Genomic DNA, 14,920 nt, shown 5'->3' on the forward strand with positions numbered 1-14,920 from the left:
CGAAGCCACACGAAGCAAGCCGATGTACGGCTGATTTCAGCCGATATACGGCTGAAATCAGCCGTACCAGCCTGAAGTGAATAGCCGAACAGTGTTCGGCTCACTTCACTTCTGATCGGTCATTCACTCGGCTGCCCTCGGCAGCTTTGTGAATAGACCCCTAAGTTTATTCTACATCCAATGTTTTATCTTCTATTTACTTAATGGACTATTGAAGATCCAGGATCATGGACATTTTTTAACCATTTATTATTTTCACTGGAGTGCAAGTTACACACATGCGTTTTTCTTGTCGGTATTCTTTGCACATTGCATCACATTGATTCACAGTTAATATTTAGTGCATTTGATTTTTCATTATGGATATTTTGTAGCAATTACATTTACACTAAGGTGCATGTTATATACATGCGTTTCTTTTTTGTTTTGCACTTTTTACACATTGTATCACATTACTCTAAGGTCAGTATCTACTATATCTGACACTTTACGGTCTCATTCACACAGCGCGGCTTTTACCATTAATTTCATTACTCCATATGTTACCTCTGCTTACCTCTACCACATGCTTCTGACTGATGAAAATGTAGAGGTTCTATGAGGTGTCTTTTGTAAAAGGAGTCATTTGGGATGGAGATATAACCACTTCAGGAGAAATAGAGGCTTTCAATGGTAAATATGCATTTCTGCATAGGCAGCCTAGTTATTTATATAATAACGTATCTTTTTATCACTATTGTAATTACATTAAGTATTTTGTGCAGCAACTATGAGATCCAACGTTGACATTACTACAATGTGCCAGATGGCCAATTTTGCTCAGTGCCTGCGCTCCTGCACTCCATGACCTTTAAAAGGTGTTTTAAAATGTGGGCCCACCACTTCACAATGATGAATGACCCCGACCTAAAGTGAAGTGAGCCAAACGCTGTTCGGCTATTCACTTCAGTCTGGTACGGCTGATTTCAGCCGTATATCGGCTGAAATCAGCCGTACATCGGGTGGCTTAGGGTCGGCCGAACATGCCTAGCATGTTCGGCCGCCCCGAAGTGCAGAAGGAGTTCGACCCAGAAGATCCAACATCTGGATTGGCTAAGCCGAACCTCCGGCAGGCTACTCACTGCTGTTCGGTTTATTCTTATAGATGCCGAACAGTAGTGAGTGAATAGCCGAATGCCGCTGAGCGGATTCCGGCTCGGCTGTTCTGCTCGGTCCCTCTGTGGTACCGAGCAGAACAGAAAACTAGTTTAAAAAGTAGAAAAAAGTAAATATAAAACGATTGTGCGGAACTAGCAGTGACAGCTAGCTCCGCCCAACAGTTTTCTATTGGCCGGCGGTTCTGCAGTCGTAAAAAAAAAAGAAAACTCTCCCGGGCGCTCTGAGCAGAACAGAAAACTAGTTTAAAAAGTAGAAAAAAGTAAATATAAAACGATCGTGCGGAGCTAGCAATGACAGCTGGCTCTGCCCAACAGTTTTCTATTGGTCAGCGGTTCTGCTGTCGTAAAAAAAAAGAAGAAAAAAAACTCTCCCGGGCGCTTCGGGAGTCTCCCGCTCCCGGCCGCCAAGGAGAGAAACACTGCTTTTTCTTTTTTTTTTCTTTATTCTGACACGGAGCCGTGTCAGAATAGAAATTAAAGAGTTATTTTTCTTCTTTTTTTTTACCATTCTGACACGGCTCCATGTCAGCATAAAAAAAAAAGAAAAAGCAGTGTTTCTCTCCTTGGCGGCCGGGAGACTCCCGGAGCGCCAGGGAGAGTTAGGCTGTCTGGAGATCAGTGTCCCTGGTTAGCTGGTAACCAGGGACGCTAATCTCTCTGCAAGTGGCCTGAGCCAGCCGTAAGATCACGGCTGGCTCCGCCCAGCTGTCAGAAGCAAGCTGTCGGCCTGCCATCCGGCCAGCTTCGGCTTACAGTGTGGCTCAGACGAGCCAAGGCATATGCGTTCGGCTCGACTGAGCCGCTAGGCCAAGTTCGGGAGCTGAGCAGGCTATATTGAATAGCCCGTACAGCAGCCCTTCGGTTCTACTGAACCGAAGGGGTCATGGGGCCAAAGCTAGCCGAAGGATCGGCCGAAGCTACGGCTAGATCATTCGGCTGCTTCGTGAATAGACCCCTTCGTTATTTCCAGCTTGAAAATAGACATATTTTAGTATTTGATAACCTAAATGGTAATAGTCATAAACTGACTCATAAAATGCATAAAAAATATTGATAAAATATGTGTGTTTGGCGAATTCAGCTGATCCTGGCAGTAATGCCTTTAGTGCATTGAAAAATCTATTTTTTATCATAAAAACGTAGAAATATCGCACAGCTATAATAACACCGCATGCATTCGCTTTTGTGATTTGAGCCTATATCTACTGAAAGCATAATCTGCTAAAAACGAATTCACGTAGGGAGATTTGAAACGTTTTCTACACCATGGCCGGACTTCATGCACCATAGAACAGCGTCTTGATGTCAGATCAAATAAAAGTTAAGAATAGATGTCTGTAGTTATCTAGATTGCGGTAGAGTATCAACACATATATAAAGCTGCCAGCCAGTTTGAGTTATCCCTACGGCTTCCAGTCACTCCTTCATGTGTTCACATTTATTACAGCACCGAGAGATGTCATAATCAATCAGCATGATGAAGTGGAAAGACGGAAGGCTGGTTTAGCGTCGAGGTTGAGTGCGTTTAATCCACTGGCTGATTAGTTATTTGAGGTGTGAGAGGGTAAACACTGTAAGCGTGATACAGAAACCAGAGCACCACATTCTGACATAATGACTTATAGATCAACCCACATGGGTATATGTGACCTGAAACAGGTTTATCCTTTCTGTAAGATATTGTATCAAGAGTGAGCGGAAAAAACACCAAATATCTACAGTGACACCTTTGTATGACTGAATAGCTTTGTAATGGTATCATGGCATCTCACAAATATGGAGAAAAATGAGTTCATAATAATAATAATGACATGGGGACAGGAAAATTCATGGGAGGAATATTTATGCTGGTCCTTCAAACTGTGTTTGTTGCAAATAACCCACCATAGGTAATCATATCTACAACATTCCCAACAGATCTTTACTATTCCATGTTAAAATCAGATGTGTGCTAAAACTGAAGGTAAACTGATTTTTTTTACAAAGAAAAGGATATTTTAACTGCTTATGTTATTTTCTAATTTGGAACAGCTCTGAAACAAAAATAACAGTGAAATGGAATAGCAACACTTGAAAAACATTTAATGAAAGTAAAAAAAGATGTTTCAATTGATGTACATTTACAGCTGGTGTCACTTTGTTCTCATGTGCAATTTACAAACTATTATTACCATTGGATTCAGATGCACAAGTTCAGGTGTTTATTAGGTAAAGAGAAGAAATGTTTTAAACAGCTGGATTGCCATCGAGTTGTTTAGTTACTGGCATATCAATGATGTGCAGGTTTCCTGGTTTATTACATTTAGTCAGTGCCATGCCTTCATTTGATCAGCCATTGATCAAATGGCTGTGCTATTAATGCATGCAAGCAATTAAAGGGTATGCATGGTCAAAAACTAAAAAATAAATAAGTATTTCTATATTGAATTTGTATAAGTCCTATGCCAGTCCTATGTGGGATAGAATAATGTCCGTGGTCAGTTCTTGTTCATATACACTGCTGCACATCTGACTAATCCTTTATGATACCCTACCTCTCCCAGTCTGAGTGATCCTGTGCAGGGGATCACAAGAGGCTAAAATCAAGTCAAATTTAGTTACTTACACTAGCTGCATTAAAAAAAAAAAAAAACATCTTCTTTTTTTTTACCATTCTGACACGGCTCCATGTCAGCATAAAAAAAAAAGAAAAAGCAGTGTTTCTCTCCTTGGCGGCCGGGAGACTCCCGGAGCGCCAGGGAGAGTTAGGCTGTCTGGAGATCAGTGTCCCTGGTTAGCTGGTAACCAGGGACGCTAATCTCTCTGCAAGTGGCCTGAGCCAGCCGTAAGATCACGGCTGGCTCCGCCCAGCTGTCAGAAGCAAGCTGTCGGCCTGCCATCCGGCCAGCTTCGGCTTACAGTGTGGCTCAGACGAGCCAAGGCATATGCGTTCGGCTCGACTGAGCCGCTAGGCCAAGTTCGGGAGCTGAGCAGGCTATATTGAATAGCCCGTACAGCAGCCCTTCGGTTCTACTGAACCGAAGGGGTCATGGGGCCAAAGCTAGCCGAAGGATCGGCCGAAGCTACGGCTAGATCATTCGGCTGCTTCGTGAATAGACCCCTTCGTTATTTCCAGCTTGAAAATAGACATATTTTAGTATTTGATAACCTAAATGGTAATAGTCATAAACTGACTCATAAAATGCATAAAAAATATTGATAAAATATGTGTGTTTGGCGAATTCAGCTGATCCTGGCAGTAATGCCTTTAGTGCATTGAAAAATCTATTTTTTATCATAAAAACGTAGAAATATCGCACAGCTATAATAACACCGCATGCATTCGCTTTTGTGATTTGAGCCTATATCTACTGAAAGCATAATCTGCTAAAAACGAATTCACGTAGGGAGATTTGAAACGTTTTCTACACCATGGCCGGACTTCATGCACCATAGAACAGCGTCTTGATGTCAGATCAAATAAAAGTTAAGAATAGATGTCTGTAGTTATCTAGATTGCGGTAGAGTATCAACACATATATAAAGCTGCCAGCCAGTTTGAGTTATCCCTACGGCTTCCAGTCACTCCTTCATGTGTTCACATTTATTACAGCACCGAGAGATGTCATAATCAATCAGCATGATGAAGTGGAAAGACGGAAGGCTGGTTTAGCGTCGAGGTTGAGTGCGTTTAATCCACTGGCTGATTAGTTATTTGAGGTGTGAGAGGGTAAACACTGTAAGCGTGATACAGAAACCAGAGCACCACATTCTGACATAATGACTTATAGATCAACCCACATGGGTATATGTGACCTGAAACAGGTTTATCCTTTCTGTAAGATATTGTATCAAGAGTGAGCGGAAAAAACACCAAATATCTACAGTGACACCTTTGTATGACTGAATAGCTTTGTAATGGTATCATGGCATCTCACAAATATGGAGAAAAATGAGTTCATAATAATAATAATGACATGGGGACAGGAAAATTCATGGGAGGAATATTTATGCTGGTCCTTCAAACTGTGTTTGTTGCAAATAACCCACCATAGGTAATCATATCTACAACATTCCCAACAGATCTTTACTATTCCATGTTAAAATCAGATGTGTGCTAAAACTGAAGGTAAACTGATTTTTTTTACAAAGAAAAGGATATTTTAACTGCTTATGTTATTTTCTAATTTGGAACAGCTCTGAAACAAAAATAACAGTGAAATGGAATAGCAACACTTGAAAAACATTTAATGAAAGTAAAAAAAGATGTTTCAATTGATGTACATTTACAGCTGGTGTCACTTTGTTCTCATGTGCAATTTACAAACTATTATTACCATTGGATTCAGATGCACAAGTTCAGGTGTTTATTAGGTAAAGAGAAGAAATGTTTTAAACAGCTGGATTGCCATCGAGTTGTTTAGTTACTGGCATATCAATGATGTGCAGGTTTCCTGGTTTATTACATTTAGTCAGTGCCATGCCTTCATTTGATCAGCCATTGATCAAATGGCTGTGCTATTAATGCATGCAAGCAATTAAAGGGTATGCATGGTCAAAAACTAAAAAATAAATAAGTATTTCTATATTGAATTTGTATAAGTCCTATGCCAGTCCTATGTGGGATAGAATAATGTCCGTGGTCAGTTCTTGTTCATATACACTGCTGCACATCTGACTAATCCTTTATGATACCCTACCTCTCCCAGTCTGAGTGATCCTGTGCAGGGGATCACAAGAGGCTAAAATCAAGTCAAATTTAGTTACTTACACTAGCTGCATTAAAAAAAAAAAAAAACTAAAACATTGTATTAATTGGTGTTCTTATAGCTACAAGGATCTCATCTTTAAAAGGTTATTTGGCAACAGATGTGTTATTTTCTAATTTCTGCGTATGGGTACCTGCATTTCAAAACTCCAATTATGCAAGCAGAACTCCAGTTTAGTTACTGTTTCTTCCTCAAGACTATTACAGGTGAGGTAAGCAAGTCTTAAGTTGGATGAAACGCAAGTTGTGACCACTTTTGGGTCACTGTGATAGTATGAAGGTCACTACACCTTGTGCTTGTGGGTATAGAAGCTTCTGCAGGAAAAATAAGTGGCGGCTTTGCAAGAATGCAAGACACATGAACATATTATGTCTCTAAAGTAGGGTATACACGGTTAGAACTTTGAAGGAATTAAACTGATTTCGGAATGTGTGTTCGCCTTTCTAATTATTGATGTGGTCAAATTGATGATTGATATCTACTGCAGTGACAAAAATAATTTTGTTTGGGAAACTCCATTCATTACAAAACCAAATGATAAATGAAAATCAAACGAAATTTCGAATGATAATAGTTAAGTCTCTAATGGCATTATCAAACGTTCTAATGGGAATTTCCATTCAAAAATATAACCTTGTATAACCTACTAAAATGTGTGATGCTGTGCAAAGGTCAGGCAGAGTGAAAACACATAAAGCACATAACTTTAGATAACCTTTCCAGTGGCCTGAATCTCAAACTAATGTAACAATGATGGAACAGTTTCAAAAAAACCTGATGATGTTGAAGGCTCTCCTGTTCCAAATTTGCCTGTGAGATCGCCCATCATAGTGATGGGCCAATAAGAAAGTGTAGGAGGCAGAAGGGGGCAGGCCAGGATAACGCAGTGCTCATCGAAAAGACAGGTTTACTTTAATGTGTTTTAGCTGTGTATAGCAAGTTAGCTCTTATACAACATATTCATTGTACATCTAGCTATATGTTATTTCTAGTCTAGAAATACAGTAAGACGGTAGCTTAGTGTTTGAATAAAGAATGTTAACCAAGTAAAAAAAGAATACAGACGAGAGCTGTAGAGAATGCCCAGCCAGTGTATAACATGAGATCTGTTTGTCTCAGGTCACATAGTGTACATACAAATGCTGCAGCCCATGGATTTTATGATGCATAGCCATGGTGAAGAGACAGAAGTTAAACAGCCTTGGAAAGTGCAAAACAGTGAATAACATTCATCTATTAATGTTAACTGTAAATGAAAAACATACATGTACAAAAAAACCTAACATCTCACATTAAAACCACTCAACTATTTGACGTAAGTCTGACTACAATTTATGCGTATATATATATATATATATACGCATAAATTGTAGTCAGACTTACGTCAAATAGTTGAGTGGTTTTAATGTGAGATGTTAGGTTTTGTTGTACATGTATAACAGCACTAAACTATTGCGCTCAGTCCTCCTCTCTCCTGTGGCATCTGAGAGTAGACATATACCCCCGTACGTGATGACTCCGTTCAATGTGTATTGTCACTTCCTCAGGAGCAGTGTCAGTGGCGTCATTCTAGCCCCCTTATATAAATATTGCAGTAAAAGTATGCATGTGTGTATAAGGGGGTTAGTGACAGACCAGAGAAATAATTATCAGTGGATGAATATAGGCATCACCATGAATGGAGAATTTCTTTTTACACTTTTCGGTGGACTGCACTGCTTCTACTTTGTATGAGTTTTTGTCATTTTCCATATTCATTCATTCATTTTTGGGGGTTTATTATCCATTATTGTATTATTACATGACTGCACTCTGGTTAATTCATTTAATTTTGACCTGTGTATTTTTACTATGGATACCGAATACTGGAAGTTCCATTAAGGAAGCCAACGGCATATAATGACTCGTTGCCCAGCTTCCTCATTAGCCAGGAAGCTGGCTCCATACTCCCTCGTCACCGGGTGAGAGGAAGCAAGGTGCCCGCTTTCTGGTGAATCAGGAAGCCGGGGGGGGCTGGCAATAACTCGCCGCCCAGCTTCCTGATTGGCTGGGAAGCCGGCTCCATACTCCCTCGTCACCAGGTGACGCCGAAGCATGGAGCCGGATTTCTGACAAATCAGAAAGCCGGGGGGCGGGTAATGACTTGCCAACCGGCTTCCTGATTGGCCAGCTTTCCTCCAAATCAGGAACCCGGGCGGCCAGTCATTACACCGATACCAGTATTGGTGCATTCCTAATTTTTACTATCATAATATGAATGCATGGCAGGTAATAATTCTGGCATAGCTGCACATTCAAAACATTTACCTATTTCATCCACTTCAACCAGTGAATCCAGTGCATTAAAAAACAACACTATTAAATTCTGAGTCAAGACAATAGAAAGATTAACAGAGACTCAATACAACTGAGTATGGCTTGGCATCCATATGTATTATTTAGAACTTTAGTCAATTTCTAAAAATAGGTGCTCTTTGTGCATGCTTCTGTTTCAGCCCTGAAATAGCATATTCCTGTCTAGTGAGGACAGATACAGGATGTCAATTTCAATCAATCACAGCAAGCAGAATTTAAGTCCATGATTACGTTTATAGGCTGCACTTTATCATCCTGAAAGGATCCTATCCAAAATTTATACAAGACAAATTACTATTTAATTCCTTTGCACTATGGCACATTTATGGGCATTACAAGTTTGGTGAAGGGAATTCATTTAATTGTGATTTAAAGGCCATTGGACTATCATGCTGAAAAATCATAAGACGCTGAAAACACTTAGAGGATATATTTAGTTTTAATAGCTGCATGAACTACTACCAATACCTACATGACTTAAATTCTCATCTGCGATCAATCACTACCAGCCACACAGTGACCCATAATTAGGTGATCAGATCTTTTCTGCATCCATTCTAAGTGTAAGGCATAATTACATGAACTTGCTAATGTTGTTTTAATGGCCTGTAACGATGTAATAAGAAATAATGGACATTATTTGACAGCTACATAACCATTAACAAAACATATCAGGGGGAACCAGCATTTCTATAATACAGGGTGTATCTGTTTCAATTAATTAATCGGTTTTTAGTTATTACATATAAGAGGAAACATAGTTCAGCATTTCATTCTGAGTTGAGGCAGGAAAGAACTGTTATCAGCATTACTAAATAATGGTTCAATGCTACAAGATATTTAGGGAACAATCACATCATCTGCATCAGGCTTTCTTGTTCAGCACAGGCCCAACACAATGACAAGCCACAATCTACTGATTCCAACAGGTTGGTGTGCAAACAGACAAAATGGAGCATGCTGCATTTAAGTGCAGCACATTGCATTGAAAAGCACATTGACATGCATTAGGGAAAGTGGTGGGGGGGGGGGGGGTGGGGAGTATTTTGACTCCTATTGTGGAAAACAAATGCACATAAATCTATTTCAATGGTTTTATTGGTTTTGCAAAGAGGTGCATAATAAAACAGAGACAATACACGTAAGGAGGTAGATACAGTACACCACAGTAACAAATAAGGCAAATGCAGTATTGGGTCTGTGCACAGTTTGCATCTTGTAGCATAGCTCTAGAAGAAGAACGTACCACATTGTTTATCTGCGTCTTATTAGGGTAGGCACAGGAGGCCGGCGGGGGGCCCAAAAATTCAAGCCAAACTTGAACCCTAGGGCAGACCTAGCAAGCAGCAGCTCCTAAGTAAGGCAGAAAAAATGCCTGATTAGTTAGAGTGAGTGTCGTACGATTTAGGATAGGGAGAGTGGCACAGTTTTTTTATTAATTTTTAGTGAGGTGAATATTAAACATGATGATGATACAAATGATGATTTCATATACACCACTTTCAGTGAGCAATTGTCAGGGAATCGGGTTCCGTCCCCTGGGTCAGCCGCGCCGGCGTCTGGTTGCTAGGCGACCTGCCGGTCACGTTCCCTCCAGGGCTTGTACTCTCAGACGTCGCTCTCAGACACATACAGTGTCTAAGTGACAGGCAGAGTAGGCCGGCCTTCACACAGCATTTCCGTTACTAGGAGACGGTTGGGAGGGCCACTGCTGACGACTCCACCCACACACACCTGCCTCTCCTACAAGAGCTAAGAAGGCTCACTTGCTCAGCGTTCTAGCGAGGTAGAAAGTCAAGCAACTTGCTAGGGCATTCACCTCCACCATCCTGAACCTTGCTGTCCTCCTCCAGAGGATTCACAGCCGTGAAGCTTCCACAACCAGTGGCTCGGGGTATCTGGACTGTTTACACCAAATCGCAAGTACCACCTGTATTCTCAGTCTGATACAAGATTGCATATCCTCCATTGGCTTGAAGCGACAGTACTCTATTGAATGCCTGCAGCTCACTTACCTTATATATATATATATATCTGCTATCCTGATTAACTGAACCGTGCATCATTATCCTACCACTTAACAGTACCATCATTGTATTGCCTTGCATTAGTGGAGTTAACTAGTGTAACTACAAGTCCCAACACGGCCCCAATGAATGACAATTGAGGACCTATATTGTGTTCACAATCCTGTGGTGGTGTATGATGTGCTAGGGGTTCCGACCTCACTCATTCAATACAGAGTGCGACAGTGAACCCTCTAACTGAGCCATCCACAGAGTCACTCCGCAGCTGAGATCCACACACACAAGCTTGCTGGACATTACAGCAATTGGAACTCTAGTACTCTTTTTGCCCCCTCTATAAAAAAATAACATAAAAGCTTACACTATCGTGGCAACGAATCTACCAATATGTTATGGGTTCTCGATGGAAAAGCGAAGTATCTGGATAAGACCCATGCAATGAATAGGAAACAAAAAAATACTGAGCAGATAGTTTACTTGGTGGGAACAGAAAGGCAAGAGTGTTACCCATTCTTATATAAGCTACTATATTGTCCCCTTTATAGACCCTTGTGCCACAGTCATTGAAGGTGGTGGAATAGTACTATGCTGTCTCCTAACACCCCCTACCTTCACTGTCACTAAAGTTAGTGTCATTTTAAAGAACTTGAAGTCAGGTTAAAAAGAAAGTTTGCAGCTATGTCAAATACTTTGAGTTACTATGTTAACCCTTCAAATGCTACAGATTGGACTCTAATTTAACAACAAAAATATGAGACATGCTATAAAACATACATAAACGTGGAGGAAGATAATTTACCCTGTTTTCTCCAGCTTCCTGCAAGAATTAACTTTCATTTTATGCAGTAGAGTAGTAGAAAGCTAGAATATGATTGGTTGCTGATGGCAATAGAGCTATATTGTCTGCCTTTTTTTAATCAGCCCTATGTTCTTCTTAACAGTCAGATAATTTTCCCAGTTATTTTGTACTGTGCCTAGGACCCCTGGTGTGATTTCTTTCAACGTGAACTATTTTTCCCATTTTCTAAAATTACATCATTAATTTTATCTAGCTTGCCTTCAGGATGTGAGGAAGTTTTCAAGGCAGCATTATTAGTGCAATACGGTGACACCGCTATTCCTTGCGTAGCCATAGGCTAAAAAGTATTATCCGTCAGTTTGGGCAGATTATTGAGGCTGTAAACACGATTATTGTGTATAATATAATTTGTGATGTAATAATAAAAGAAATCAGTCTCATATGAATGTATAGCTCACCATTTGTTAGACTTATATATGTTCCCTAATATCTTCCAATATCATCAGAAGCCGTTTGGTGTTATAAATGAGATTCCTAGAGGATAGGTTATGAAAATAAACCTTTAGGATCTTGACAATTATTTTTCCCTTGTTTCTAAGATATCATACGTTCATTTAAATGGTTTCTACAGAGACCAGACTTTTAGCAGTTTTATTTTTCTATAAATGCACCAAATATTTTTAATATGAGTCATAAGAACACAAGGCATTAACCCCATGGTCACACTCTGAGATTTTAATATAGTTCTTTTTAGTTACTTTACTGTGAGCACCAAGTGAAGTTTAACAGTATCATTAACAATTAAAGCAGGGATTCTCAAACTTTTTTAACAAAAGGCTGATTCACTGCTTGGCAGACTATCTGGGGGGCGGCAAAATGTGGGCAGTAAGTATAAAAAAACAAAAAGGCATTGGTGATCAGTGTAACCAGGGGACGCTGTCAATGCAAGTGGCCGGAGCCAGCCATGAGATGACGGCTGGCTCCGCCCAGCTGTCAGTAGCAGGCTTTCAGCCGCCAATGGCCGGCCGTTCGGCCAGCTTCGGATTTCCCTTCGGCTCAGTCAAGCCGAAGCATATGCCAACTTCGGGAGCTATACGGACTATAGTGAAGTAGTTTAGTGACTATAGCCCGTACAGCAGCCCTTCGATTCTACTGAATTGAAGGGCTCATGTAACCGAAGCAAGCCGAAGGATTAGCCAACGCTGCGGCTGGATCCTTCGGCAGCTTTGTGAATAACCCTCACTAGTATATGGTCTCCGTGCCACTAATCATTTCACCCATTACTGACTTACCATGCCTTGTTCTGCAGACTCTGTGTGGAAGCAGACATATTAGTACACGAGCAGAACTTTGCTTTCTCTTGTCATCACTGCTCCCCTGATGACTGGTAGGGTAACGATCAAGAAGCGGCAATAGAGGATCAGAAAGCACAGATCCACAGATTGAATGAAGCAATAACAAAGAAAGTACTTAGGTACAGCTTCCTCTTCAGGAGAAAAGTAAGCAGCATAGGAGCAACATCTCCAAATCTCACTGTAAATCTCATGAGATTAGCAGTCTAATATCCTGCTGCCCCTTGCCACGGCTGTATGAAAGCTTTGAAGAAAAACCCCAGCCCACACCAAATACAGTATGCAAATGTGGGAGACACAATCATCCAAAATGTCTTCTAACCATAAACAGATTAAGGATGAGGCCCTAGGCAAAATGGCAGCTCCTCCCTCATGGCCTCATCAGACTCCCTACAAGTGCAACACGTGACAAACAGGTGAATAGGTTTGACCGGTTGCACAATGCCCTGGTTAAATGCAGGAGCATCAAAAGCTGTAGCTGGGCCCTCTTGACATCCATTGGGGCTATTGCCATCCCCCAGGTTCTAGGCTCCTGCCTAATTTGCCTTGTTACTGTGTGATGCTCTCCCAGGAGAAATGATGATTGCATCGTCGGGCATTTGTATAGAAAATATGTTTCAATGACAAAACCCACCTACAAATACAAGATTATTTATTATAACTACATGATGGGAAACTTTTGACTATTAATAATAGTCATATTTTAACAGACTGAATTAAATTAAACTAAAACTTTGGAAAATTGTGCTACTTTCGAGCGGAATGAAAGCAGTTTTAATATGACAGAGCATTATTCATCAAATAGAATACTCCTATCTCATAAAATACATATTATTTCCTTCAGTAACATTACCACATGTTCAGTTTGTACATTTTCAGAAGACAGCATAGAAAATACACTGCATACTCCATTTTAAACAGGCCAGTAAACTATAGATATGTATCTCATAAAATACATATTCTTTCCTTCAGTAACATTACCACATGTTCAGTTTGTACATTTTCAGAAGACAGCATAGAAAATACACTGCATACTCCATTTTAAACAGGCCAGTAAACTATTCAACATTTTTATGTTACTGAGAGGATTATGATTACTGTACTAAAGCGACTCTAAATCAATGGAGAGTAGATAAAGAAACCTACCTGACATCACTAAACACATTCATTTGCTGTTTCAGGAGCAAAGCGACTTCATTTAATAATTCCAGACCCCTCTTCACAGTCAGTGGCCTGTTAGGAGAAAGCAGAGGAAAAAGCATTAGCAAAAAAAAATGGAACTCGTCAATAGGCGAAAGGCTTAAATCCCTTAAGAGTTATCACCTTGGCCTGTCAAGGATATAAAAGCCATAGCTCGCTATATTCCTATCACATAGAGAGTGTGATATCCAGGGAATAGGGATCAGGTGCTTCAGCCAACATGATGAATCACCTGAATTTTCCAGCAATAAGACAAACAATATAGTGTAAATGAAAGCCTTAGGAAGTCTAATCCCCCTTCGCAAATGGAGGGATGACCCATATATCTATATATATATCTATATATATATATATAGATATATATATATACAGTTAATGTTGTAATTTATCATCATTTTTATGTTTTGTTAAATGGTACAGGTTAGGCTTATGTTTTCATTTACTACAAATATATTACACATCTACCCATAGACATAGGTATTGTTTCCCGACCCTGAAAATGATAGACTGAATAATGATCACCACGAGACTCAAGTACATTACGGGACAATCAACTTGGGGAAGGAAACTGATTGTCTGGGTGGGCTTTTCCTTATCAATCATTGCTGTGATCGAGACACTGATGAAAATGTTATATTATTACATATGTCTATGCAGAGATATTAAACAAAACAACACAAAAAAGTAATATTCAGAGTGGGGATATATCTGACTGTGGTATAGTATACTACCTTATCCTACTACTACTACTATCCATGTAATTGTATAGGTTTAGTTCACCTTTTCAATAGCATCACCCTAAGCTAATCAGATTTTAAAAATATGCCTTTCTTCTACTAACATACCTTTAGGGCAGTTTTACAATGACAGAAGCCTGCTAGAAAAATTGCAAATGCTTTCATTGGCTCTATCCTGTGTTCTCACTAGACAGATCAGCCATTAGGAAAAGTGCCCCCTAGTGCTACAGGAGGGAGCACCGTTACTTTTCCCGAGAGCTGCACATGCTGATCCAAGCAGGCAGAAGAGAGAACAAGCATAGTGTGCATGTACTCTGAAGAGCTCATCTGAGCCTAAAGGAGAGAGGACATTGTGCATGTGCGGTCCCAGGGCTGTAGCTACCATGGGGCGAGTGAGGCACTCGCCTCAGGTGCAGCCTAGAGGGGGCGCAGCTAGGGCATGACTCTGTATCTTCAATCTCTTTTTCTATTTCAAAAGGGAAATGTCAGGGGTCTGTTTGGACCCCTGATATTTCCCCGAAGCCCCCCCCCCCCCCCCACCCCAC

The 14,920-nt window shown here is 40.4% G+C and overlaps 1 protein-coding gene across 1 annotated transcript in view; it reads right to left on the reverse strand.

Moving 5' to 3' along the window:
* LOC108798207 (receptor-type tyrosine-protein phosphatase N2-like) overlaps positions 1–14,920 on the reverse strand; it is a 300,545-nt gene that overhangs the window by 23,553 nt on the left and 262,072 nt on the right. The window contains exon 10 of the mRNA XM_018569937.1: positions 13,585–13,671. Coding sequence (XP_018425439.1) covers positions 13,585–13,671 — 87 coding nt within the window. The remainder of the gene's footprint in view (positions 1–13,584; positions 13,672–14,920) is intronic.

Source organism: Nanorana parkeri, unplaced genomic scaffold (assembly GCF_000935625.1).
Source record: "Nanorana parkeri isolate BGI_ZX_2015 unplaced genomic scaffold, ASM93562v1 scaffold1427, whole genome shotgun sequence".
NCBI lineage: Eukaryota > Metazoa > Chordata > Amphibia > Anura > Dicroglossidae > Nanorana > Nanorana parkeri.